At 36.8% G+C, this 25,934-nt stretch overlaps 2 protein-coding genes across 5 annotated transcripts; one reads left to right on the plus strand and one right to left on the minus strand.

Annotated features, from left to right (window-relative positions):
• The first annotated feature begins 836 nt into the window (after positions 1–836).
• Positions 837–16,913, plus strand: LOC129254752 (uncharacterized). 4 transcript variants are annotated; one of them, XM_064110537.1, is made up of 5 exons: positions 851–995; positions 5,758–5,906; positions 10,995–11,084; positions 12,257–12,340; positions 14,060–16,913. In XM_064110537.1, the coding sequence occupies exon 5, from the start codon at positions 15,040–15,042 to the stop codon at positions 16,144–16,146; it is 1,107 nt and encodes a 368-aa protein (XP_063966607.1). In that variant the 5' UTR covers positions 851–995; positions 5,758–5,906; positions 10,995–11,084; positions 12,257–12,340; positions 14,060–15,039; the 3' UTR covers positions 16,147–16,913. The 4 variants fall into 4 exon arrangements, with proteins under 4 accessions (XP_063966610.1, XP_063966607.1, XP_063966603.1 ...); XM_064110540.1 differs by lacking the exon at positions 5,758–5,906 and having other exon boundaries at positions 837–995; XM_064110533.1 differs by lacking the exon at positions 12,257–12,340 and having other exon boundaries at positions 876–995.
• Positions 16,914–19,700: 2,787 nt separating this feature from the next.
• Positions 19,701–25,901, minus strand: LOC129275053 (mitochondrial fission process protein 1-like). The gene is made up of 4 exons (XM_064110603.1): positions 25,762–25,901; positions 23,508–23,635; positions 22,592–22,827; positions 19,701–22,021 (listed from the first exon to the last, which is right to left on the minus strand). The coding sequence occupies exons 1-4, from the start codon at positions 25,877–25,879 to the stop codon at positions 21,934–21,936; spliced, it is 570 nt and encodes a 189-aa protein (XP_063966673.1). The 5' UTR covers positions 25,880–25,901; the 3' UTR covers positions 19,701–21,933.
• Between the last annotated feature and the right edge of the window lie 33 nt (positions 25,902–25,934).

Here is a 25,934-nt window from a genome sequence, read left to right on the forward strand (position 1 = left end):
CAAGAATTTTTGTTTCAGGTCTTACAAAGAATATGGGACAAGGGGTCACAGGAATTTTCAGGACTCTGTGCACAAGCAAATGGAACACACTGATTTCATAAATAAAGCACTGTAAATTTCACATCCTAAGCCATTTGAATCGTACTTTAAGAGTGATCAAATTTTAAGTATGGTACAAATTCAGGTGTAAAATCAACAAGAGAGAAAAGAATAATGAAAAACACAACAGGTAATAGCAAAAGAATAATTCAAGCACCTTTTCCCTTTGTTTGCATCAGACTAATTGTAAACAGTAATGTCTGAAATTCTTTCCACCAGCTTTTGAAAAAAATATTTTTCATCAATCGATTACCGTAGACACCCTATTTGAGGGAACAATAAAAATACATGCATCAAATTTGCATATATATACTGAAATAACCCGGTGAAATACAAAACAATTCTGTCTTACCCCCCCCCCCCCGCTACATAGCAACTTCTATGCAACCTTTATAATACATTGGCCATCTATGGGGGTGGGGTGGAAGTTGTGGCTTTTCAGCCCCAAAATGAGTAAATATGTATAAACATCTGATTGTGATTTTTTTACATGCCCCTCTTAGTGCACATACGGTATATGTCTATAAACATGTAACGTTAGGGCATGCATGCAGCTCCCTGTTAAAAATATTCATGAAATTTTTTTATACCGGTACGCTTTTAAATTCTTGTTTTCTTCTTTTTCGTTTATTTTGGTCTCCTCTCCTTAATTTTAATAGTTTTTTTTTTTTTGGGGGGGGGGGGGGGGGTGGCGATCGAGGTGGATTGCCATGCAAGCACCGAGCTAGTCAGTCGTCTAGATCTAGCTAGCCGGCCGCCCCGACGTACGTAGCTGTACGCGCGCCGAGCAGATTTCGCTCGAAGTGTTCGGGCTGCCGCTGTGTAACACTCCGCCTCCAGATCCCGGGCTCCAGATGCAGAGGAAACGGACTCACAAGCATCTATTTTTAGCTTACGTAAGTTGATCAATCATGTTTTCTTAATTTACGTCAACAAAGAATGAAGTGACATGTGGAAAGGAGAATAACATAAGATGGTCCTTTACTTGTAGACGTCAGAGTCAGTCAGACTTTGACTGTTGCCTACCTCAACGAACCCCGAGCGAAATTCGTGCAGGCTCCACTCCACTTCACTAGTGCCACTCTACGCTCCACCTACCCTACCTCGAGCGATGTTCGTGCAGCGCTCCACTCCACTTCACTACAGCTACACTACGCTCCACCTACCCGAGTAGTGTAGCGGTAGTGAAGTGGAGTGGAGCCTGCACGAACATCATTTGACTGAGTTGAGGGAACTGTTGCCCTGGCCGCCCTATTAATAGATGGGGGATCGGGTGTCCGGACTCCGGACACTTTATATTTTTGAAGCCTTGCTTCTGTTTTGTCTTTGGATTACACTAAAAATATGAATTCAATAGTTGTAGTCATCTTCTAGTTCTATTCTGTTCTAATATTTCCTAATATTTTGTATGATGGTGGGCCCCAAGTCTGCGCACCTAACAATTTGAGTTAAGATTTAACATGAATTTCTTCTTATTTCACAAAATCTTTTGGTTAATAGTGTTCCTTATATTATTAAGAGTAAGTGTACCAAATTTCTCATTAAAAAATGAAAGAAAATATAAGATTTTCTTGAAAAAACCTCGGGCAGTCATTTTCAGATTGAAAAAAAAGAGATACCCCATGTCTGCGCACTCATTCACTTTGCACACGATTCAGGGATTTTGATGACAAAGGCTGCATTTTGAGCCCGTCACATGAAATGCCCTGAATTCATTATTTTTCCACCATTTTGAGTCGGATTTTTTAATGAATACCTGTCTATGTATTGCATGTGTAAAGTTGCTCGTGCTCGTTGCGTATCTTCTTTTACTAGAATCGCGCAGATACGCGGGTGCGCAGACTTGGGAGACCACGCAGACATGGAGGAACTGACCATACTAAAAATTGATGACTTTCTAAAATTGATCGTCTGGACACACAACAACTGGGTATACTGTATTACAGTGCGTCCCACAAAACTCGAAACCAAGATTTATCATAACTTAATGACAAATACAATAGACAAATGAACTACCATTGTAAAGCTTAGAATCCCCTCTTTCATCTGAAATTACTTACATTATTTCTCATTTACGCATGAGTGAGCAAAAACAAAATTGAAAAGTGGATACCAAAAAGTCACGGCATGCCAAAGTCACTTGGCGGGCTGTATTTTGGGTTTCAAAAAGAAAACTACATTTTTAAAAAGTTCAATATCTGCTCTTTAATTTCATACCTCAATAACAGAAAATGTTCAAGAAATAATAAAGTTCTGGTTATTTGAAATAAGGCTTGAATTTCAATAATTTCATAAAATGAAGAGGTTTTACAGGCTAGCGTTCAAACTCACTCGACTCCGTTTTGTTGACTATCAGCCATGCATTGTCTTTTGTTACCGTGCGATAGCTTCTGTGGGAATTAAACCGGTGAAAACACGTTTATTTAATGAAATTATGGAAATACAACCATTGTTTCGACTGGTTTCGAGGGATCATAACTTTTTTACTTCATGATGACCATTTTCTGTGATTAAGCTTACCGTAAAAGCCTAGGTCATGAAGCCAAGATATCAAATTAAAGAGCAGATATTGAACTTTTTAAGCATGTGATTTTCTTTTTGAAATTCAGATACCCCTCGCCAAATGAGTTTTTGGTATCCTTCAAATTGTTTTTGCTCACTCATGCGTGAATGAGGAATAATCTTAGTAATATCAGATGAAAATAGAGATTCTAAGCTTTACATTGGTAGGTCAATTGGAGTGGGGATAAGGAGGAGGGGGACCTGTATTGAAGGGGGGCTCCATTCATGTCTGAGCACCTAATACAAATTTACCCAGGGGGGGGGGGGGGCAGTCAAATGTATTGCTGTACACATGGGGGCCATATCGTCATGATCGTGTTATAAGCCACTTAGGACCTCTTCGAACACCTACCAATATGTTTCATCTTTATATTAGTCAAAGAAGTTATACATTCAACCCAGGTCCATGGCACAGAACTTTAACAATATAATCATTGTGCCATTGGCAGGGTGTAATACATAGACAATACATACATGGCATACATACAATAATAATACCATACAAAGATACATACATGAAATAGAAAATGAAACTTTTAAAGATCTAATTTGAATAAGAGAGTACGTATTAATTCTATAACAATAAAAAAAGTATATTAATATAATGATATTTCAACATATTAAGAATTGTGTATGAGTTATTCATTAAACAATAATAATACTTAATTTATAATACATTCATATGTTGTAATAAGTTATATGGAGTGGAGTAGGCCTATTAAATTTACAATTGTAGAAAATGGTTGATATGTACAAGGATAATTTGTTTTGGACATAATTATACCGGTAATATTAACGTATCTTAAATTAGACAAGAAAATTAATGGTATATTTCATTGTTGCACATTCAAAATTTGATAAACAGCTAGTTATTAATAAATAAACAAAAATTATGTTCTACGGCAAATGTATAACTCTACAGTATATATTATTATAATGATATCTCAACATGCTAAGAATTGTGTATGAGTTCTTCATTAAGCAATAGTAATACTTAATTCATAATACATTAATTTTGTTTTCCCATCAACAATTAGACATGATACGACAGTTCTGTTCGAGACTAGCATATCGGACAGTCACCATCATAGGTGACTGATAGTACATTTTATATAAATTCAGGGGTGCCTCCTGTTTCAAAATTAGTTGGTCCGGGATTGACATATACCCTGTGACGTTCCATTGTGGTTCATTTCGTGTGTTGTAGATACCATAAGACGTTACAAGAGCTAGTTTACTTAATGTCTGGCATATGTGTTTGATTTGACCTTTCAAGTTCTTTACATTGACCAATTGGAACATGGCTTTGAGCGTTGCTTTATTCTCTTCGGAAATGTGGCCTCGTGAACCTACTTCGAAACACCATAAAGTACATTTGTATCCAGAGTGTCTTAAGTCATTTACCAAGGGTGTGTACTTGTTCACCTTGTACCGGTGACTATTGGTCATGTTCATCTCGAACGGAACTGTAAATTATATGGATATTTCTTTTACTCTTGGCCTTTATATGACTAAGTCTGGGCGGTCTGTTGTTGGTAATATGCTAAGTGGTATAGTTGAGGCACTGGACAAATTACCTGTCAGGTCTACGTTTATGCACAATTATATTTTTGAAGGCACAAATGCAAATTTAATTGTCAAGCGCGAGCACCGCATGTGAGAGGATGCATGTATGGCTTCGCAACTCCTTAACTAGTAGCCGCTCCATGCATGGCAAGCACATGCACAGTGCTGCGATCCTGTTCCGTGGAACCTGTTTTTCACACCGCGCGGTATATATTTCCCAAGACCCTGTACTTTACCCTTTTAGTCAATTCCTTAGACCCCCATTTCAGAGTTTCGTGAGGCACTCCCCCATCAAAAAATAATAATATAAACATTAATTACCTTAAAGGAGAATGAAACTCTTGGAGCAAGTTAGCTTTTGTGAAAGCAGAAAAATCAAAGAATAAGATCAACAAAACTTTGAGTAAAATAGGACTAGCAATAAAAGAGTTATGAGCATTTGAATGTCGAGATCACTAATGCTATGGAGATCCTCCCATTGGCAATGCGACCAAGATCTGTGATGTCACACACGTACAACTCTCCCATTTGGACACTGAAAATATACCCCAAAACATCTCTTTTTGCTCATTCTAATCATATGACAAACGATTCATCAATGATATAATGTTGTGAAACCTCTGTACTTGTCATCTCATAAAGAGAACACCTCACCTTGTGATAGACTCTATAAAAGTGAGAATATAAGTGAAATAAGTACTAAAGTAATGAGGGAGTTGTACGTGTGTGATATCACAGATCTTGGTCGCATTGCCGTTGGGAGGATCTACATGGCACTAGTGATCTCAATATTCGAATGCTCATAACTTTCTTATTATTCATTCAATCTTCCTCAAACTTTCAACAATATGTTTCTTTGATTTTTCTCTTTGATATGGATTCAGCTGGTTTCAAGGGTTTCATTCTCCTTTAATTTCACTGTTTTATTAGTGGACACTTCAAACAATCCACAATCATCTTGAAGGCAAATTAATGAAGGTTACCCCGGGAAGGGAACCATGGATAGACTGTCTCAAAAAGTCCTCATGCGTACAAATTTGATAGTTCTTGCCGCAAGGGGGGGGGGGGGGGGGCTATTAAAGTATCTGATTTTACATTCATACAACACAATAAACTTCCCTTTTAAGAATTAACACTCATAATTGTATAGGCCTACTAAATAAATCAAATATATATATATATATTGAAAAATGAAAAGATCAATCATCAATTTTGAAATATTGATGAGACTCTGCTTTGCGTTAAACTGACTCAGACATCTTGAAATGAGAATGATACGGACGATGCCAGGGGTAGATGAAGAATGCTATCCGGCAGGGCTTCAAAATTTGGGGAATATGCTGTTGAATAAATGAATATTAATAGTTACAGATGATGAATTATTAGAATTAGTGATGTATTGATCAAAATACACTTTAAAACAATTTCATATCTGTCAAACGAAGCAAACTTTATATCAGACTGATATTTTGAGAAAATTGTTGGGATAAACTGAAAACGCACCTTTACCCTGTATTTTCGTTGCTTTAGGAGAATGTACCAGTGAAAAGGATTCAAATGCTTACGAAGTGAATTCAGGGAGATTATGGCTTCAAAACAGGCGACTGTATCGTTCAGGAAAATAGAGAGGGAGAGAGTCTGGCAGGGGAGATAAGAAGACAGCAAGTTGATTTGACCAAGTAAGAATTTGATAAGGAAATCTGGACAATGATTTATGACAATTACTAATAAAGAAAAACTTACAATTTGCAAATATCCTGGTCAGAAAAATCCAGCACTCAATAAATCCAAACACCAACAAAACTCCCAATGACGTTGACCTAGACAAATTTAGAGAAAAATAATAAGAGGCATTTGCCTATTTGATGAAAAATTATGACTTGTGTACAGGTTATCCTGTAACATTAATTGTTTGTTTTGTATAACACAATTTTGCATTACAGAATAAATCCATGTCAAACTCAATTTCCTGGTACATAATAAATAACACTCTGAACACCAAACAGGTGCCATACCCGGTCCCGCTATAGCTGCATTGCGGGATGCACTAGTCATGGAGCTACTCCATCTCTCCGAGGTGTGAAATTTACAATGTTTGGAATCTAGACAGCACATGCCACAAAATGTGCTTTTCTCCTCAATGATAATACGTACACATAGCTCGCTACTTGCTGGTTTTTATTATGGGGTGCTCTGTAGAATTAATTTTCATTTTTAAAGTACATTGTGCATTTTAGAAATAAAATCATTGGTTATTGGAGAATAAAAAACGTATGTAGATAAAAAATGAACTCGGATATCAACATAACAAGTACGTTCACACTATTTTAAAATTGGAACATTGGCGAAATGCAGATGTCATCTGTTTGTGTGATTTCCAACGGGAAGTCAATAAAGGAGAGAGGGGGCAACAATAAATATGGAACATGAAGTCAAAGTCCAACGCCAACACTGTAAAAACTCCAAATAGCATCAACCTGCATGGGCTGAAAAAAAAATACAAAGACTTTTTAAATTTGAATTTTAGTATTGACAATGTCATCCATTTTTGTCTCACCTGCATAGCAGAGTGAGACTATAGGCGCCGCTTTTCCGACGGCGGCGGCGGCGACGGCGGCGGCGACGGCGGCGGCGGCGTCAACACCAAATCTTAACCTGAGGTTAAGTTTTTGAAATGACAGCATAACTTAGAAAGTATATGGACCTAGTTCATGAAACTTGGCCATAAGGTTAATCAAGTATTACTGAACATCCTGCCTGAGTTTCATGTCACATGACCAAGGTCAAAGGTCATTTAGGGTCAATGAACTTAGACCATGTTGGGGGAATCAACATCAAAATCTTAACCTAAGGTTAAGTTTTTGAAATGTCATCATAACTTAGAAAATATATGGACCTAGTTCATGAAACTTATACATAAGGTTAATCAAGTATCACTGAACATCCTGCATGAGTTTCACATCACATGACCAAGGTCAAAGGTCATTTAGGGTCAATGAACTTTGGCCGAATTGGGGGTATCTGTTGAATTACCATCATAACTTTGAAAGTTTATGGATCTGATTCATGAAACTTGGACATAATAGTAATCAAGTATTACTGAACATCCTGTGCAAGTTTCAGGTCACATGATCAAGGTCAAAGGTCATTTAGGGTCAATGAACTTTGGCCAAATTGGGGTATTTGTTGAATTACAGCCATAAATTTGAAAGTGTGTTGGTCTAGTTCATAAAACTTGGACATAATAGTAATCAAGTATCACTGAACATCCTGTGCGAGTTTCAGGTCACATGATCAAGGTCAAAGGTCATGTAAGGTCAAAGAACTTTGGCCACGTTGGGGGTATTTGTTGAATTGCCATCATATCTCTATAAGTGTATTGGTCTAGTTCATAAAACGTGGAAATAAGAGTAACCAAGTATCACTGAACATCTTGTGCGAGTTATAGTAGTTTTCAAAATCAGCACTGCTGCTATATTGAATCGCGTGATGCAGGTGAGACGGCCAGAGGCATTCCACTTGTTTTATATAGAAAATTAAGTTTTCTTTCCGCCCAAACTGAGAAAAGGAGAGACATAGTATGACAGAAACATGAATTGAGGTCATTGCAAATGATTATTATGGATTATTATTTTCTTTGTACTGACCTTGGACAACAGAGAAAAATTGAAGATCTGGTTATCAGAAGAAATTATTCAAAATATAATTTTATTGAGGAAATTGGCAGAGGCTTACCTTTTTTGTTAAAGTTGTGATCAGTAATGTCATAAAAGTCCAATTGTTTATCAAGATAATCCAGTTTGGTTAAAAATGCTGAACAATGAACACTATGAAGAAAACTGATTTCTTTGCAAAGTTCAATCATGGAATTATTAATCAATAACTGATCCTCTCTGATTATTATTGGAAGTCACTGTCTGAAGATGACCATTGGAAGTCTGACTTTCCGTAAGATGGTTGCTTAGCAACTGTAGTTGCTTGTTTCCTCATCATTATTCGCTTAAATCCATATGGATGGAGGAGAGTACCGGTCCTAACGCTCTTTGTTGGTTTCTTCTTGCCTCGTGATTTTGACCCATGGCTTGTGACAGATTTCCTCGACTTTGGAATGCAATGAGGAGGAAAAATACAGTGGCGTTTGACAGAAGTATCTTCCGGCATCGTTGGGGTGGTTGGAGAAGCTGGGATGGGAGATGCAAGAGTTTGATGGTAAGAAGTGGAAGGGCCATGGTCATCAGGCATATCAGGTACACTGGAAATGCTTGCAGATGCTGGTGGGTCCAATTGGAGGTTCATGTTTGCCTCATCTTTCCTTATCACTTGGTCTTCTTTCTGCTTAGCTGACCAGGAGTCGAACAGGGATTGGTGCACTTCAAGGGACGGCTTGCAATGGAGGGTGTAATACTGAGTGATGAGAGAAAACATTGCCTCCAGGATGTTACCTCTTCCCATGATAACTCTATTTCTCCAGATTATCTCGCTCAGATGTCCTTCAAAGTTGCCAATGCTGTTCCATTGATACGCCTTAAATGCTCCTTAGCGATTTTCCACGAGCCCTCGATTGTGTTTGTATGGACCACAGTCTTTTCCCCTGTTGCAAGATCTTGGTATACTTGTTTGAATGAGCTCTTATGTTCAACAGTGAAGTGTTGATTTACCCTCTTTCATTCAAAGAGGAATAGCCCCTCCATTCGTCTGTGTATATTGTAGCACCTCCTTCCACGTGACGCTCGTTCAGTGGGATCAGTGTTTCCTCGTCTCGATCTTTTGTCAACGGGGTACAATATTATCCTGTTGCTGGCCCTCTCCACCATCCCCAAATCCACACCTTTTGCCCTCTGAGGTCACCACGATGATACTTACACCTCCTCCCGAACATACTCTCGTCAATCTCGACGTGGCCATTAAGCTTTATTTCACCTCATTCGTAGCAGAGATCTTCAACATATTTCCTTGTTAATTCCCGGAGCAAATTCGCCCAATCCATGCACAGCCGTTTGCTTGTAATTCATCCCAGCTTCGATGAAGCAGCGATGTAGGGAGGATCCAAGTATCCATTCTCGGTTAAAGACCAACAAATCCCGAACATCAATTTGCGAACATTTGTAGTTTGGTATTTATTCAATAAGAAAACTGGCAAAACAGTCCAAAGACTGAAAAATCCAGTGCACAGTATAAACAAAGGCAAAGTACAATATTATACAGATGAAATATAAGCAAAAAAATTACAACCAATCGATAATCATATTACACAATCATAAAAGATATACCAAGGAAAAAAAAACACTTTAAAAAGTAACATGTTGATCAATGAAGCATGTACAAATCGAATGATGGAAAATCAAATAGCTTTTGTCATGCTTCCAGGTAATGCTCCCCTGGCATCTCCACTCCTTTCCTCCCATCTTGGCTCTGTTGGCAACAAGTTTGCACAGTCTCTTACAAAGCTCACAACGCATCAACGAAGCCATCAAATTATGCCGTCTTAGCCACTCATATTGTCATCCAGCATCAAAAACCAGAAGAAGGATTTCTCAATGGGAGAAATCTCCCATTGTTATATAATTTCCTTCAATTGTTCAGTTCAGTTAAATTTATTTATTTTCTCAGCATAAAAAAAATGATAGATATACAATATGTACAGGAATGACAAATAATATCAGAGAAAATTGGAAACTACAGAAAAGTTAATAAAAACTTGTGGGTAGTAGTTCCCAATACATTGAATGACAATAACATTGAATGAAAAAATGCACACACAGCATCAACAAACACCAGCAAACACACAGGGAGGGTGGGGCGGTAAATGTATGAGATTTCAGCAAGGAGAAAGGAAACAAATTATTTTGCATATTCATTTATATACATTCTTTATAACTTATATGTAAATGACGTAATTGTTGTTGAGTACTTAATTCCATCGGGGAGATGATTCGAAATGCGTGGGCCATAATGCCTTAATGAATTTAGGAGAATTTGTGTTTTAACCTTGGGATAATGAAATTTATTACTTGAGCGAGTATTGTCACAATGAACGGAAATATTTATTAAAAACATACGGGATATATTAAAAGGAATTATGGTATGAATAGTATGAAACATCACAGATGCTATCTGAAATTTATGAATATCGTATATAATACCGGTATATTAAGGGTATTGAGATTAAAAAAACAAAGGTCACGAAGGAGCTCTAAAAAGGGAGTTGGTACATATTTAAAACTTTCTTTTGCAATTTATGAAGGGGTTCCAATTTTGTTATTCCAGCATTCACCAAAATAATATTACAATATTGAAGAATTGGGGATTTGTGAGGTGTCAATTTTTTTTTTACTCACACAGTAGTTCCAATGATTAGAATTTTACACTCTCAATGCTTGTATGTTATACTTAATTCATCTCTCCTATCACAGTGACGTTGATCCATGTTTCTGATGGGGGGGGGGGGGGGGGGTTAGAAGTGAAAAAAAGTAATTTTTTTTTTACTTGCTCAGCGTGCCAAATTATAATAGAGAATTCTGCATGCAGAGGGCATCAACAAATTACAATTTTGTATGTTTAATAATTTTTATTTCAAATTGATTGTTTTTAAAAGTGTGAGCTTTCCAATGCTTTTTAAAACATTGCATATTATAAATTTTCAAGTTGTCAGAATTATTGGGGGCAAATTAATACATGTATGTTACATTCTAGTCATAAAACTTTTGATCTGTTTCATTTTAAGATTAAAATTAGATACTCTATTTTGTTATCTTTTTTTTAATAAGATTCAGCTGAGTGGACCTGAGGTCATAAATTCTACCCCAGATCTGTAGACTGCAAGCTAGGAGAAATTTTTCATATATTATTATTCAGAGGTATGTTACATGTATCAGCTCTTATGTATTCTAATAAAGCAGACATATATTCTGTTTGTATGCAAGTGAGTCTGCCTAGTGGAATCTCACTGGACCACAGAAATCTTATGCAACTTAATCAAATGGAAGAGGTCAAGAGGTATAACAGATTTATGCTTTGCACAAATGGGTTTGAAAAAAAATTGCTTGGATTTTTAATAAGAAGTTTAAACTGTTGTTTGCTGTCTAGAATTCCTTTTGTTTTGTTTTCTGCTGATCTGTCTCTATCTACTCTTCTTTCGCACCTTATCACATCCTTCTTTTCTTTATACCTGTCCTTCTTGTATTCCTCCACAGTATTTCCATTCTCTCTCTCTTTGTGTGTCTCTCTCTCCCTCTATCAATCCTGTACAGCCGTCTTGAAAATGTCGCCCATTCTACAAAAAGTAAATAACAAAATAAATTGATATGACTTTGAAAGCGGATATCCTGTAAAATGCATGATGAGGTTCTGATAACGCTTTTCAACCCTAAATAAAAAAAGGAAAAGTTCACCTTGATAATAAGGTGGTTTTTATAAAAGCAGAAAAAAAGGAGAAAAAAATATTGGTGAAGGTTTGTTGAAAATCCATCAAAGAATGAGAAAGTTATGAATTTTTAATTCGTGACATCACATGTGAGCAGCTTCCCCATATTATCGTTGAACCTTCACCATTATTTTTCTCTAATTTTTCTGCTTTTATTAAAACCAACTTATTATAATTAATGGATTTATGTGTTTCTATTGCACCATACAAATTACTGTCAGTTTCCATGGTTCAAATTTAATTTTTCGATTGAAACCAACATGCACCAAAAGCTCAATTTGTATATTACAGTGGAATTTTGATTTCGATTTTGTTCACATGCTGCTACCAATGAAATTAAGGAATACAAAGATTATTAAACTGTTAGAAGTGTGTATGGTGCATAAAAAATTAATTACCAGATTCACCTCTATATATTTGTTATTTGCTGTAATATTTCTCTTTCCTCTTTTTAAGATTCTGAGGATTGGACTAGTGTAGTTTTGAAATTAAGGAATACAAAGATTATTAAACTTTTAGAAGTGTGTATGGTGCATAAAAAATAAATTACCAGATTCACCTCTATATTTGTTATTTGCTGTTATATTTCTCTTTCCTCTTTTTAAGATTCTGAGGATTGGACTAGTGTAGTTTTGACTAAGTTGTGCCTGAAGACCAAATCCTCTAAGGAGAAATCAGAATCCTTTACAAGTGTGTATTGCTCAGTTTAAAGTGTTTACATGTATATGACAGTTTGACTGAGAAGGTGTGCAATATAACATCTGTTAAACAACAGCTGACATTTAATTCCATGTTGGGGGCAGGGTCACTCAATTAAATGTACATGACACTGTCATTCCCAAAGCATTGTGACTGCAGAAATAACATGTGTATGATCTCAGTGGAGCATTTCATGAAAAAATATATAATTACAAATGTTTGTGTCATTGTAGGTTTTATGGGCATTTAAAAAAAAGAAAAAGGAAAAAAGTGCACACTCCGTTACCAAGAATGCATAAAGCATTTCCAATTATTTGAATGTAGGATAAAAGAGCATTAGGGAACTGCTGATTAAATGCCTTAAAGGACATAGGTGCTTTGGCCTGGGATAGAACAGACCTGTGCCTTAGATTACTCGGCCACGACACCTTCACAGGTGCATTCTTACTACTCTGCCCACCAGAAGAAATGTTATGTGAGTTGTAGAGAATTTATCTGCAGATAAAAATATCTGATGCTATCTCATTATATCCTGTCAGATAGGTCTGTTGGCATTATATTCTAACATCTCAAAATGCATGGAATATTCACACCAAAGCATGAAAAATAAGCAGCAAAATGTTACCGCATTTATCAGAAGCAAAATTTTCACTAACCCCCTTACTATAGGTGGGGCTAAATGATAGTTTGGTACCACCTTGAGTCCAGGGTTAAGCTTTATAGACTCCTCTTTCTTTTTGTTTTCTTTTTCGTCTATATCGGTATAAACCCCATCTAAAGTACAGAATTATTTGTCCTTTCAAAATAGCATGGTTAGACTAGGTATTTTGGTATTAAGCTTGAAAGTCCAGGTTTAAGAGTCATCATGAGAAAAGAAATGAGGCCAATCCGAAGACTGTTTCATGTATGCCTTATACCTCGTTCACATTTGCTCTACGGCGGCTGTACGGCGAGTTGCAAACAGCCATTTTAATATTTTTTATACCAGCTACATATAGGTGGTTTGAATAAAAATGAACAAAACGGCTGTTTTTTACTCGCCGTATAGCCGCCGTAGAGTAAATGTGACCGAGGTCTAAGGGGAAACTAGCCAGCGCTGTTGTCCAATCCAGGATTAGCGCTCATGAATAGCTACCACGAGTTCAGAATGACTGAATTTTGTATGAGAAAAATGAGCGGGATTAATTTGGCCCGTGCAAATAGGAAAATCATAGTACAAGGTTCAGAAAATGTCTTGACAAAAGGTTCTTAGAGAGTTTCTGTTGTGAATATGTTTTATCTTATTTTATTAGAATGGTTTCCTTTGTGATATTTAGATATCTGTGATATATATTTCAATGTAATATCTAATTCCTTAATACATACCTTACTTGTAGTGATAGATAGCTTACAAAGAGCTATAACAGATGTGAAACATATGTACTTACAATACCATACTCTGTTTGAGTATGTCACATTTTCAGGACTTTGTTTTGTTAGTTAATACCATAGAAGGCCTAGGAACATGAAATTGACCAAGAATTTTATATGAATCATCTTTAAAAGGAGAGGTATATAATTAATACATGTAGATACCTTCAGAAAAATAAGCATTTGAAGGTATAGATATTGGGAATATGAATTTTCTAAGATTATGAAGGAATATTCCTCCAAGAGCATAAAATGTAATTTAATGATATCCTATTTATGTTTTTTTATCTTTCTTTATAGGTTCGGATATGAGTGGACCATTGGATTTCTTCTGTCAATTAAAAGTTCTCCCTGAATTCCAATCCCATGTTGTTGGAATGTTTATGTCGCAAGACCTGTGAGGTTATTGGTGAACTGCTTAAGATTTATAGAAGAAAAATCTGGATTTATGTAAGGTAATTGCAGACTTTTAAATTATGAAAATTCTTCTCATTCATCCAAGTTATATTAAATGTGAAAACTTTTAATGGAAAACCTTGAAACGATAGTTCACTGTTTCAATTCATTTAAGTTAATACATAATGTAAGGTTGTGTTGTGTCTTTGAATAGAATCAAACACAAATGTGTTTCAAATGAGTATTGTATGATTTTTAAGTATTGATGAAAAAAAGTCACCAGAATAAAAATAATGCCAGGTCGAGAAAACTCTAATTATCTGAAATGGAAGCCAGAACAAATGGAAGCAGCATATTATGATGTAGTAAAGGGGAACATACCTATTGCAACGGCAGCCCGAGATCATGGTGTCCCCAGGAGATCATTGGGCGATCGGGTTCATGGCAGGGTCCCTCTTCATGCTAAAATGGGAGCAGCACTTAAACTCTCAAAAGAGTTAGAGAGAGATTTAGTTGCTATTATAAGACATATGGCAGTAGATGCTATTCCATTGACAATCACCCAGGTTATAAGGTTTGCAGGTATTCTGGACAGAAAGTGTGGAGAGGGGAAGTTCGGTACGAAAGGACCTAGCTACAATTGGTGGTTGCGTTTTCGTCAGATGTACGCTAATGAAATTGTTCGATTAAAATGTACAGACAAGCTGGACTGATGCCTCATCAAGTCTTCCCCAGCAGAGAATAACGGGGAGTACTTCCAACTTCTGCGTCGTGTCTATGAACGTAATGATCTTCAAACAAAACCAGAACGGATCTTCATTGTGGATGAAGTAATTGTTGATCTACAGAAGTCCACACAGTTGGTAGTTGTCCCTAAGCGTCAGATGCAGTCCACCTGTTTGAATGGAAAACATTATGTTTCTCTTCTATTTACTGCTGCTGCCTCTGGAACAGCAATGCCTCCTGCTATCATCTTTAATGAGTCTTTCCCTAGCGGCGTTTTCACCAGAGGGGGACCTGATGGGTGCCTCTATGGGATGTGTGACAGTAATTTTATTGACAGTGATGTTATTCTTGAATGGTTCAAGAAAATCTTTCTCAGGTACTGCCCACAGGACCGCACAAAGGCAAACCCTGTCCTCTTAATGTTGGATGGACATGACTCTCATGGAGATCCTCAGCTCCTTCTGAGAGCCATAGAGGAGCATGTGATTGTACTGGAACGTGGAGCACCCAACACCCAAATGTGCCAGCCACTTGACGTAGCTGTCTACAAGTCTTTCAAGTCCCAAATTGAACAAATGGTACAGAAGGAACATGCACTTGGTTGCTCCCGGGATGTCAAAAGAAAAAAGATCCCACAGTTGTTAAAGGAGCCCATCAAAAGTGCAATGACAGTGCAGAACATTACGTCTGGGTTCAAGGAGACAGGAGTCTACCCACTTGATCCCAATACTGTTGACAAAAAGCAGCTGATCCGGTCTAGGAGAATTCCATCGGTTGACCTTGCCCTTCCTCCTGAGTTTCGATCTAAGGATGCAGCTGTTCAAGTAGATTTATCAGCTGTCAGTCCTAGAAAAGAAATCCCCAAAGTCAGCAAGGATCCATCATTGGATCTGGAGGGACCAACAGAAGCCAAAGAAGAGAAAGATACATGTAAAGCAAGAGGGCCAAATGTAAAAGTAGATTATTACAAACACCAGACGACAAGACATCAGAGAGAAGGGAAGGAAAAAAATGAGAAAATACGAGAGGAAATGAGAGCAGACAAGCGAAAAAGACAAGTTATGTCGCACACAAGAACAGAGAGATCTCAAAGAGAGAAAGAAGAAAGTATGCCTGTTGCAAAGAAAGTGAAAAGGGGAAATCTTGAAAATGGTAAGGGGTACATAAATGAATCAGGGAGGCTTTTTTCCTTTGTGAATGGCAGCATTTCCGAGGCAGATGTCCAAATTCTTGTCACCCAGCGAGAGGACAATGAGGATTCTTAAACAGAAGCAGATGAAATAGAATCAGAAGATACTGAAGGAGATGGAACCAAATCGGAAGATATTGAAGGAGATGAAATTTAATCAGAAGATATTGAAAAAGGTGATGAAACTGTATCAGACAATACTGAAGAAGGAGGTGAAATTGATTCAGAAGATAGCGAAGAAGATGAAAGAGAGTCTGAAGATAATGAAGGAGGAGCAGATGAAAGCGAATCAGAAGATACCGAAGAAGAATCTGAGGAAGAAACATGACGTATCATGTTGCTTTGCATGTGACTTGAATTCTAGTGATCTCCTCTTTCACAATCCCAAAATCAAAGATGAATGGTTTAGTCAATGGTTCCCTCCACAGCTCCACTCAATCATTTGGCCAATGAGTTGGTCATGACTTGCTAAACCTGTTCCGTTAGATATCACTTGTCAGAGGGGTAGCAACATTAGCACTGAGCTCCTAGATATTTGCCCTGAAGATGTATGATTATTAAAGGGTATGGAATAGACCTTAATCAAAAATCAAATGTGTATCTACTACATGCCATATTTCTTTCTTTTTAATGAGTGTCGGTAAATTTTCTGGTTTCCATCTGATTTGAATTCTTCATTCGAAGGTGGTATACAATAGCCACATTAAATTTCATAGTATAAGCTCAGTTCCTAAACAACTCATGCTTTTCCCAGAATTCCACTTTTTGCTTTTAATGAAGGATTGAATAAACACATGCTATTGGTTAGCTAAAATTCGCTTTCATATTACAAAAAAAGAAAAAGAAAGATGTAGATTGCCTATTTCAAAATATTCCTAGAATGTATTTCTTCTTTAGGATTGATTTCATTGGAGGTTTAAGTAATTGAGTCAATTGTTGCTGTAATACATCTTTGACTTCAACCAAAATGATGAAACTAGCAAAAGAAAACAGTGAGAGAATACAAATTAAGGCTAACTTGTTTAGAGCATTCACTTATTCATGATTATGGATGTGTGGAATAATGTGTGTGATACGATTGGTAGTAAAATGTTTTATAACAAATGTCATACAGGTTTATCATGCAGTAACAGTATTTTGCTTGTGTTGTATACTTCTTTATGCTGAGATGCCATCCATCTTTTTGAAAAAATGTCAGAAAATATTTTTTTTTACAAAAAAAAAGATTAAAAATCTCTCACAATAACAATTGCTAGCCTGTAGCTGTCGTATGACACATCAAGAAGGTGCAGGCCCGAACCAAAATAGGTGCTGCGGCACCATCTATGGAAAGCAGATTGTGCATAGAAATGTTTTAAAATAGTAACAAAGCATACAATAAATCTATTGCCCTATTCATATTTGAACGAAGGGAACAAATATTCCATAAAAGGAATGGTTGGCATCTCTTTTTACAACAGCAGCTGGTAATAGAATTTGAAAACACTTATCAAAATATGATTACTGGTACTAGTATGATTATACTCCAGCTTAATGTGGTAATTTTGTTGTGTAATATGTACACTTCATATAACACATATGGATATAAGTGCCTTCTGAAATTAGTATGAAAGTATATGTATTTTCTTGCCCTCAGTTTTGTTATACAAGATTTTTATTTACCAATGCACATGCATGTATGAGGGATTTTTTCAAGTGGCAAGGACAGTCATTGTTTTATTGTCATCATAATTATTCATGATATGTTTACTACATTCTCAGACTTTCAAGAGTCTTGATCAGCCAAATGGTCGATGTCTAATCTTGATTCGATACAATTATTATTATTTATGTACTGCACTTTTCCCAAATTGGCCCAAAGCGCTTACAACAAAAGAACACATCAAGTGTAGATTGAAATTGTAATCCAAAAACTCTGGACTGGAAATTAGAAATGTCTTCAGTCCCTTTTTAAATGAAGGGATGAATTATGACAATTATTGTTTTTCTTTCTATGGGTGTCAAAAGAAATTTGTCTTAAAATGCTTATTTTAAGACAAATTGTTGAACACATTAGGATTCATAATTATGTCAGAAAAGACAAAATATGGATTTTAGTATATTATTATCATTATTGGTGACTTTATTTTGTTGAATTGTTATAACAAGTCTTGAAATACAAGAGTTTATTATCTCAAAAAATCTTTTTACTATTCTGTTTATGTCAGTACACAGTAAAAGATATCCTTTGAAGATGAAAGGAATGGTGTATAAGAGTTGTGTGAGATCAGTGATTCTGTATGGAAGTGAGGCATGGTGTCTGAGCGAAAATGAGATGGGGATTTTGAGGACAGAGAGAACAATGGTGAGAGCGATATGTGGTGTGGAGTTGATGGATAGGGGAACAAGACTGAGGAGTGGATGCATATTGGGTTTGGAAGAAGCAGACTGCCCCCCCTGACGAGTCACAACCCACGCAAGGGACATATCCCTGCCCCCCCCCTGACGAGTCTGGAAGACCTTTTTTTTTTTTTTGGCTTGTCAAAATTTTTGGCATACGAATTTGCCCCCCCTGTGGAAAATCCTAGGTACGCCACTGAATCTGGTCACCCCCGTTCACTGGGACAAAACTGGAATTTAAAACTTTGAATTGATGATGATCATGATAATGGATAAGGTATTGGTCTTAATGACAGTCCCTGATGTTTGCTTAGTGGATTTATTTTGCTTTGCAGTTGTTTTCACTCAAAGAAATCACTATTACACCCTCGCACCATTCCAATATATTAGCTGCACCCTCCACAGAGGCCGCGTAACGGTTTTGAAAGTGGGGGGGGGGGGGGGGGGTTGTAGCCCTCGCAGCCCCCCCGTTTCCGCGGCCCCTGCTCCGTCAGTCCTAACATTTCGACCTGGGCATATTCATGACAGTACTTTTAATTCTTGACTGACATTTACTATAACAGTCGGTCCTGTGTCTCGGTGCATCAGTACAAAGTATTTCACTGAAATTGCTAGAGCTGGTAATTTTGCTATTAAAATATGTAATGACAACTTTCATGAAACACCCATGATCTCTTTCGCCACTTGCGTCTTCCATGTCATCCCCTTCAGGGGCAGATCCATGATTTTCCAATAGGGGGGGGCACAAAGATATTAGACTTAAGAATTTGAATTTTTTTTTAGTGTGTGGAATACAATGTACCAGCACATTTGGTCAGCTCTGGGATGTGTGCTATTGTGCAATCATTGACGAGTGCACACATTACATATGTGCATGTTGTATCTTCAACATTATTTTTAGTTGGACTTGACTTTGTGAAACGCCCCCTCATCTACATAAAAACTTTGAACTTGAGTTTGTTTGAAAAGGAAAGCCCAACCAATAATAAATCTGTTTAAAAGAAATATGAGTGAAGTGGGGGCCTGTTGCATGAAACTTGAGGTTAAATGAAACCCCCAATGCATGCCCTCATTCCATGCTTCTGATTGGCGGAGATTGGAGTCGTATTCAATTGTTCTGAGTTGCACAAGTTTTATGCAACAGGCTTTGTAACTGAAATTTTCTGAAAATTATGATGATTGATTGATATCATACTTCAATAAGTTGAATAAACATACACTTCATAAAATAACTATTTAAAGAGATCAGAATTTGAAATAAAATATGAATTTAATCATTCAGTTATACAAAAGTTCAATTTCACTTTTGTTGGTTTGTCTTCATTGCACATGCTGACTTTTAAATAAATTAAAGGCTAAGAATACACACACAAGTACAACTACCACGATTCACAGTGGTAGTTCATGTACTGGTAAGTAATTGCGAAGCATAGTTGAATATGAAAGAAACTTTTCATCCAAAGTGCATTATGAATAAAAAATAAAAACGTAAAATCTTCTTATAACACTCCGCTTAAATTTCCTACGAACATTCTCCCAAGGCATATGCCCCGAAATGCTACTCTCTATCAGCAAACAATTGGTTAGAGCAAACACTTGAAATACACATCTCTATAGTATTGTTTTTTACTCTTTTTAATTGATTGTATAACTACAATGTACAATTAATCATGAAAATCAAGTTTTCGATTATTTGCTAACCTAAGTGTTACGGGACCCTGATAAACACCAGGACCAATATTCTGAAATCTTCACACACTATAATTTCTACAGAATTTTACTCTCTTACAATCTGGAAATCTGTATACCCGTATCCATCCCATCAGTTTTATGAAAATTCAAATTTCTAAATTAATTCAAATGATCTTTGTACTTCCAATTCTTTAAATCAGAAAGAATTTTAAGGATGAGGTAAAAGTGAGAGAATCGAACCAGATACATGTAAGCATTCATTTTGATGACACTTCAATGAAGCACATTCTCTCCAATTGATTATCGACTTTCAGAATAATCTTATTTGGCCATTTATATCCCATACAGCCTCCTTGCAAAGTAAAAGACAGTCAAAACTAAAATTGATTGAGAAGCAAAGTAAACAAAATAATTACCAGTAGCAATTGGAAGCACATTTACTTCATAGAGAGGTAATGAATGGTCTAGTATTCTGCCCCAACCAAGATGCCATTCACCATTGAGGCTAAAAAGCTTTTGCAGCCTTCTTTTAGTAAAACAAACGCTAGAAATAGAGTACTAACAGTACTATCGACATTAAAAGGAAATCCAACCCAAATAAAAACTTGTTTTAAAGGAAAAATAAAATTCAGAAAAGTTGATAGGTGAAAGTTTGAACAATATCGTAAACACTAAGAAAGTTATGGATTTTTAAAGTTATAAATATTGGTAATCACTATACCTATGTAGATTTTAAATTGGCTCCATACTTGATGCAAGGCAAGGACTACTCTTCCATGTACTCCAATACATACAATAGCTAAAAAATTTTAGTCTTGATTTTTTATAACCTCACAATTTTTTTCAAAAGTTTTACTTCAAATCATATTTTTCTTTCATGACATAAAACAATATACTACCTGGGTTATATTTAGGTACTCATGCAAAAACCACAAATCCCTGATAATTAAATACATGGCCTATGGGAAAGTTGTCCTTGCCCCTTGTCATAATTTACTTACCCAGTTGCCAATTTGAAATCTACAACTAGGGATCTCAATTTTAAAGCAGTCATATCTTTCTTATTGCTTGTTCGACTTCTTTCAAACCTTCACCATTCTGTTTTATTTATTTTTCTCCTTTCCAACAAAACATTTTATGACCAAGGCAGGATTCCCCTTGAGTTGCATTCTCAATTTATAGGTAGTCTTCTCAGAAGTTAACCCTGATATAAGTCAACACTAAACAAGAATTATAGCCCACATTTTATTTTACATGCATGCTAGGTTTTAACCTCTTTATTCAGCATTCATGGATCATGACAATTTATGAACAAAGAACTAATTGAAATTTGAGTTGGCTGATAATAAACCAACATTTTTTTCCCCATTTAAATTTGAGTTTATAAATAACCAAAGGATTGAAATTTGAGTTGGCATTAGGTGATCCAAAAAAGTCAAACCTCACATGGGTTGTGATTTCATGAATTGTGACCTTACCTTGAGAACTCTAATGTCCCCTAAGCTGAAGATTTCAGCTGTTATTTGGTGTATTTTTCATCATTTCAGGAAAACTAAAGAGCAATCTTTGCTTAATAGCAGTGATGATTTTCACCATTGTTTTCAATACAGTAGCATGAGAACCATTAGCAAACTAACAACTATTTCCACCTTTCCAACAACAAAAGGTCCTGCCTCCCACAAGCCCTTCTGTCAACTTGACTTGCTTTATTGGGTAATGAAATGAATACTGACCCTGGTGCTCAAGGCTATTTTCATACAAACTTCAGTTGCCATGGTAAATGCATTCTCTGCTATCTCCTGTGATGGACTAGTTTCTCTTCTGGTGGTTCTATGTGGTACCATCTTCTCACTGAGTTGTTCATCATGTAATCAACACTCCTGCAAAATCAACAATTAGAGAGGAAGAAAGTCAATATATATTGACTTGGTAGATTAAAGGATTTTTCAAAAGCATGAAACAAGATGAAACATAGAGAAGTAGATCTGCTTTCCTAAAGTTTGATTCAAGTCCTGTAAGCTTTATAACTTTATAACTTACACAACAGAAGGTCTTCACATGCAGTGAGGAAAAGTGGAAAGGGTCATGATTGCATAGTGCCCTCTTCTGTTCATGAGAATAATTTTGATAGCAAAATTTGCATGATCTGACCAATGCAACTCTGAGTCATACTTAAATCTTTGTGAAACACCCCCTGGTTGCATTTATCAATGAGATCAGGCCAAAGGTCATTATTTAATTCCTTGCTTCAACTGAATGAGAATCAAGATGAATTTTTACAGGTAGGTCTTGGTCTAGCTTGAGAGAACAGTTTTCACCAAAATATATTAAACCAGTCATCAATATTGATGCTTTACATATATGCAAATGTTTTGTGCAATACATTACATGTAAGCATCTTCAAATTGATGTTAAGCCTATCCAGGCCAATAATGCCTGGGTATACTTACTTGTCTATCGGTTTGACAATGAATGGGATGACTGCTAGCCCTATCGCTGTTGTCGTCCATTTCCTGACTGGGTCTGGAAGACTGGACACTCTGCTGAGGGTGTAGAGAGAAAGCTTGCATATCCTGTTGATGGTGAACCCTGGTATCATGACAGATGCCAACCCCTGCCACACAATGGTATCACCCACTGCATGCATGACTTTCTGCTTCTTGGTGGAGTCATCAGGCCAGTTCAACTTTAGAAATGGAGAGGAGAGGGGTGTGAAATAGCTTGAAATACAAAACAAATATGTTATAATACCTAGCAGCTAGCTGTATGAAAAACATAAAGGATACAGAATATAATACAGTGCAAATCAAATAAATCATTTAAAGGCACGATAATTGAAAGCACATTGATGAACTTTTGTCTTAGAAACTAGAATATATGAAAATGAAAAGTGTTTGTTTTGATAGGTTTATCTTTTACTGGATCTACTAACTCTACTTACAATATTAGCTCCTAAAGCTTTTATAATAAATGGAACAATGGCTTAGTAAGAGGCTTCAACATAGAATGTTCTAATCCAACAAATTTTAGATTAACTGAAAACGCTATAAGACGGGTAATCACTGTTTGCTGTTATCATCAATCTCCCAACGTTATGAAGTGTTTAAATTGTGTCTTAAATCTCTTAAATAACTTTCTTGATACCGGTAGTCTTTTACATCAATTATATATCTTAAAAATGTAAAATCTGTAGATTTACATCCATGACTAGTAATTTCCTTTAGAAATAGAAACAATTGAAACTTTGGGAGATTAAAATCAGTGCCATGAATGACCAGCAATTCAAAATGCAATTTAGGTCAGTCTTTGTCTGGTTTGAAACAGCCCTCTCTCAATGTATATTCAACTTATGAAACTGTGTATTACCTTAGCAGCTACTTGCCCTTTGTGTCTGGCATCAGCAAGCACATACGCACTGGCGATCCCATATGTGGCCCACACAGCAGATTTTGGTATCAATGCCCGGAATGACTCTCCAACTTCGTTTGCATATCCTGAGGAATTTAAACAGTGTGGAAAATATTAGGTTAAAGTACAGAGATGCCAACTTAAAAAAATTTTATGCGTGAGATTTTCATGACTCTGCGCACACGCGGCCAGTACTTACACTTGTATGTTTCGAAAAGGCGCGCGAGATATGGGCTTCATCATGATATCGATCCATACTACAAAACCATGCGATGTACGCACGCGATTCATCGTATCACGTACTAGCTGTGCGCTGACTGCACTCTCGATTCGTCTCGCGTGCCGGGGTAGACGCAAAGGCAGTCGGCCAGTGCGTATAATCTAGCGAATAATGCTACTTTTTCTCTTTTTTCTGTCGGGTCCCGATGCGTGAGAGAAAAGGGTGCCGTGCGTGAGATCGTGAGACGGACCCTGAATGCGTGAGTCTCACGCACATTGCGTGAGACTTGGTAGCTCTGAAAGTACCAATTAAATTCTCAACTTATAGGGAGAACTTTGGCCAAAAAAAAGGGCAATATCATTTTAGACATTCAATTTGCAAGGTTAAAGGTGCCAAGAGAATGTGTCTATAAAGTGAGTGTAGGATTAAGAACTAGAGGACAAGGTTATGATAAGGACAAGGTTATGATCATAAGGGCAAATAAAAGGAGAAGCAAAATAATGAATATGTAAACAAAATTAAGAAAATGAAGAAAAGGCAAAATGAGTACAATGACAGTGAGAACAACAATTGGTGGAAAGTAGAATTGCTTCAGATTTGTAAAAAAACAATATCTATTTTTAATTTAGAAAAAAATATTTAAAGAATGCAATTTACTTTAGAGCCAAGTTATACAGGATGATGCATAGTTGTAATGAAAATAGAGTGTCAAAAAAATCAAGCATTTGTCCCTAAGAATAAGAGAAAATAAGCCAAACATTACCAACCTTATTTCACCACACAGGGAGTCCTATTATAATCATAACCTTGTTCATTGAATGAGTGGTCTTATGCAATATTCACTCAAAAGTATACTTAAAGCTTAAAGTATTTTAAACATCTTCGTCATGACTGTGGTTACAAAAAAATGCTTGCTGACCACTGGCGTAAATCTGTGACGTCATGCTATTCTAGTGGGGGGGGGGGGGTAGTCACAATTAATAGATCCCCCCTCCCCCGGCCTGAACAATAGGTTTACCATTAGGCCACTCAGAATTGCACCAGTGTTTCTGACATTTGTTTATGACCTGCCTTTCATTATAATCATAATAATCTTGGAAATTATTAGTTCTATTCACAGGGAGTTTACGTACATGCCCAGGGCCCAGTGCTAGCACATAGCAGTAGCATGTGCACCATACTAGTATAAATAAGGCGACACTACAGAATGCGATCCCATTCCATAGACCGTTTTCCACACTGCCCAGTGTTTTTTTTTTAGTTCCAAAGACCCCATATTTTACCCTTTAGACCCCCATTTCTTTCTGCGTTTCGTGAGGCACAGCGCACACATCCCATCAAAAGGGGGCCCCATGTCTGTGCACCTAACAGTTAAGATCAAATATTAATCATGATTTTTCTTAAATTTCAAGAAAATTTTCAGTTGATAATGTTCCTTGTACCGGTACCGTATTCTAATGAATATGTTTGCCAAAAATCTCATAAAAGTTTGAAAGAAATATATAATTTTCTTGGAAAAAACCTTGGCCAGTCAATTTCAGATTGAACAAAACAATCATGACAATGGTGCCCCATGTCTGTGCATTCATTTTACACACGATTCAGGACTTTTTATGGAAAAGACTGCATTTTGACTTTGAGGTGGTCACAACTCACATAATTAAAATGCCCCAAAATCATTGTTTTTCACCATTTTGACTTTTTGCAGCTCAAACACTCACTCAGCTCAGCTCACCAGCTAGTTACAATACGTTAGAGAACGCCCGGTCTCTGTCTGGGCCGGGTTTACCACACATTGATCAAACGTCACATTCACAATAACCCAACCTTGGGCTTGGCCTTGGATTTGGACTCAATCCTCAACGAGCAGCTCCGGCTCCCGGCCCTGGGTTAACGTCAGCCGTCAGGACCGGCGGCACCGGCCAGCTAGATGCAGACCCATCTTATATTGCCAAACCGTTCAAAGGTCAAACTGTAGAATGTCATACTCACCAAGATACCTAATGGGAGTGTCACGATAAATGTCTACTTCCTTTTCAGCATTCGAGGCACAATTTCGGGTTTCATTCGCACTCGTGATTGTCGCCGATGTGCTGGTGGGCGCTGCCATGTTGATCAAAAGGAATTGTCTCATCTTTGACCAATCAGAGCGCAGTACATGGGAA

The sequence above is a fragment of the Lytechinus pictus genome, chromosome 2, assembly GCF_037042905.1.
Source record: "Lytechinus pictus isolate F3 Inbred chromosome 2, Lp3.0, whole genome shotgun sequence".
Taxonomy (NCBI): Eukaryota; Metazoa; Echinodermata; class Echinoidea; order Temnopleuroida; family Toxopneustidae; genus Lytechinus; species Lytechinus pictus.

Excerpts from the sequence above, each read along its gene's own strand:
- LOC129254752 (XM_064110540.1), top strand. The coding sequence starts at position 15,040 with ATGCAGTCCACCTGTTTGAATGGAAAACATTATGTTTCTCTTCTATTT.
- LOC129275053 (XM_064110603.1), bottom strand. The coding sequence starts at position 25,879 with ATGGCAGCGCCCACCAGCACATCGGCGACAATCACGAGTGCGAATGAA. Across the intron at positions 23,636-25,761 it reads CACTCCCATTAGGTATCTTG|GATATGCAAACGAAGTTGGA; the intron begins GTGAGTATGACA and ends TAAATTCCTCAG. Across the intron at positions 22,022-22,591 it reads ATTGTCAAACCGATAGACAA|GAGTGTTGATTACATGATGA; the intron begins GTAAGTATACCC and ends TTGATTTTGCAG.